At 55.6% G+C, this 2,092-nt stretch overlaps 1 protein-coding gene across 1 annotated transcript; it reads right to left on the bottom strand.

Moving 5' to 3' along the window:
- Positions 1–214: 214 nt before the first annotated feature.
- CHRM4 (cholinergic receptor, muscarinic 4) lies at positions 215–1,681 on the bottom strand. Its single transcript, XM_010180733.1, has one exon. It carries the CDS (start codon positions 1,679–1,681, stop codon positions 215–217), a length of 1,467 nt encoding a protein of 488 aa, XP_010179035.1.
- Between the last annotated feature and the right edge of the window lie 411 nt (positions 1,682–2,092).

A 2,092-nucleotide genomic window follows, 5' to 3' on the forward strand; every position in this document is an offset into this window, starting at 1 on the left:
TCCCACTGGCTCCCCAAGCTAGTCCCCAGGGTGACTGGAAGGAACTGCAGCTTAGAGGTGCCTTCGACCTTTGTCAGTGTTGGATGAAGGGCATCATCTGCAATCACTGCACAGTCTGCACTGTTGTGAGCAGGGAGCAAAGGACCACCCCCTGGCAAAGGAGGCAAAGGGAAGGTCTTCTGTGACGTTGCTGAAGCAGTCCCTGAGTGCCAGTTTATCTGGCTGTGCCAATGTTCCTGTACTGGCACATGAGAAGGTGCTTGAAGGTTTTCTTGAAAGTGGCATTGCAGAGGGCGTAGCAGGCTGGGTTGATGGTGCTGTTGACGTAGCAAAGCCAGTAGCCGATGGACCACACTGTTTCGGGTACACAGGTCTCACAGAAGGTGTTAATGAGGACCATCACGTTGTACGGAGTCCATGTGAGTATGAAGGCTAGCAGGATAGCAAATATGGTCCGGGTGACTTTCTTCTCCCGGGCTGCCATCTGGCGCTTCTTCCGTACTTGGCTCCTGGCAATGCTGGCAAACTTCCTGGCAACGTTGACTGGGCGGCTGTTGGCCAGGGAGTTGTGGTCAGAGGCCTTAGCTGGGACAATCTCGATGGCAGTTACGCATTCGGTCCCAGTCTGCTTGGTGACAATCTTAATCTTGGACCACTTGGAAGATGGGTTCGCACGGGGGTGGGATGGGCTCTGTCCTTGCCCCGCTGGCAAGATTTCTGCCGTGGGCTTGTCTTTTGTGGTCTGGGTCATGCTGACCGTGCTGGACTCATTGGAGGTCTCCTTCTCCTCCTGATGGCCGGTGGCCTCTGTCTGTGCTGAGGGCTGGTCATCCACTTTCCCATTCCTCACCTCCTGCTTCACCTCCACAGCCCTCTTGGGGGAGTTGTTGTTGTTCTGTTTGACCAGGGGGGCCTTGAATAAGCTGAGGGACTTGCCTTTTCTCTCTTTCCTGCTTTCAGGCTTGTGCCTCCTCACTCTGCTCCTGCTGGCCAGGGAGATGTGGATGTACAGCACCGTCATGATGACCACGGGCAGGTAGAAAGCAGCGATGGCTGTGCCAAAGGTCACCGCTGGGTTGGAGAGGAACTGGATGTAGCATTCCCTCTCAGGGACTGTCCTTTTGCCCACAATGAACTGCCAGAACAAGATGGCAGGGGCCCAGAGAATGAAGGACAATATCCATGCGGCCGCGATCATTAGCCCCGCCATCTTGGTGGTCCTCCTGGCTGGGTATGTCAGGGGCTTGGTGACACAGAAGTACCGATCAAAGCTGATGATAAGCAAGTTCATGACAGAGGCATTGCTCACCACATAGTCCAGGGCCAGCCACAGGTCACACACCACGGCCCCCAGTGGCCAATAGCCTTTGATGATGTAGACTGAGTAGAGGTTCATGGAGAAGACCCCAATGATGAGGTCTGCACAGGCCAGGCTGAAGAGGAAATAGTTGTTGACAGTCTGGAGCTGGCGGTTCACCTTGATGGACAGCATTACCAGGATGTTCCCCACCACGGTGACGAGGCTGAGCGAGCCGGTGACTGTGGCGATGAAAACCAGCTCCACTGTTTTGTAGTTGGTGGGAGGATGGATGGCCACCTCAGAGTGGTTGCCTGTGGTGAAGTTGTCGTAAGTCAGGTTGGCCATTTTCGCCTGCCAGGGCTGAGCAGAGAGGTTGTGCATGGGGTCTGCAAAGGGAAGAGGGACAGAAAGGGAGACTATCATACCTGCTGGCCCATGCCAGGGGTCATGCAGAGAGGCTGAGGGGCTGCAGGGGGCTGTGGAGCCGAGTGGTGATGCACAGTGCTCACTGCAAGGACAGCACCTTGCAAGGACAGCCAGTGCCCTGCCCCAGGGGCAAGAGCAGGTTTATGGTGTGCCCTAGACATGTCACACTGGCCTCCCCAAAACACCTCCCACCCACCAAAGACAGTGATGACCATAGGCAGGGCACCGGCAAAGACCCTGCCATGGCCTGCACTGCTCACCTGTGTCTCTGGCAGCAAACAGCTCCTTCTGGAAGAAGAAATCTGGGACAGGGAAAACAGTGAGTTAAGCTACAGCTTCAGCCCCAAGGAGTTCATGCAAGTCCCA

This window comes from Mesitornis unicolor, unplaced genomic scaffold (genome assembly GCF_000695765.1).
Source record: "Mesitornis unicolor isolate BGI_N332 unplaced genomic scaffold, ASM69576v1 scaffold43793, whole genome shotgun sequence".
NCBI lineage: Eukaryota > Metazoa > Chordata > Aves > Mesitornithiformes > Mesitornithidae > Mesitornis > Mesitornis unicolor.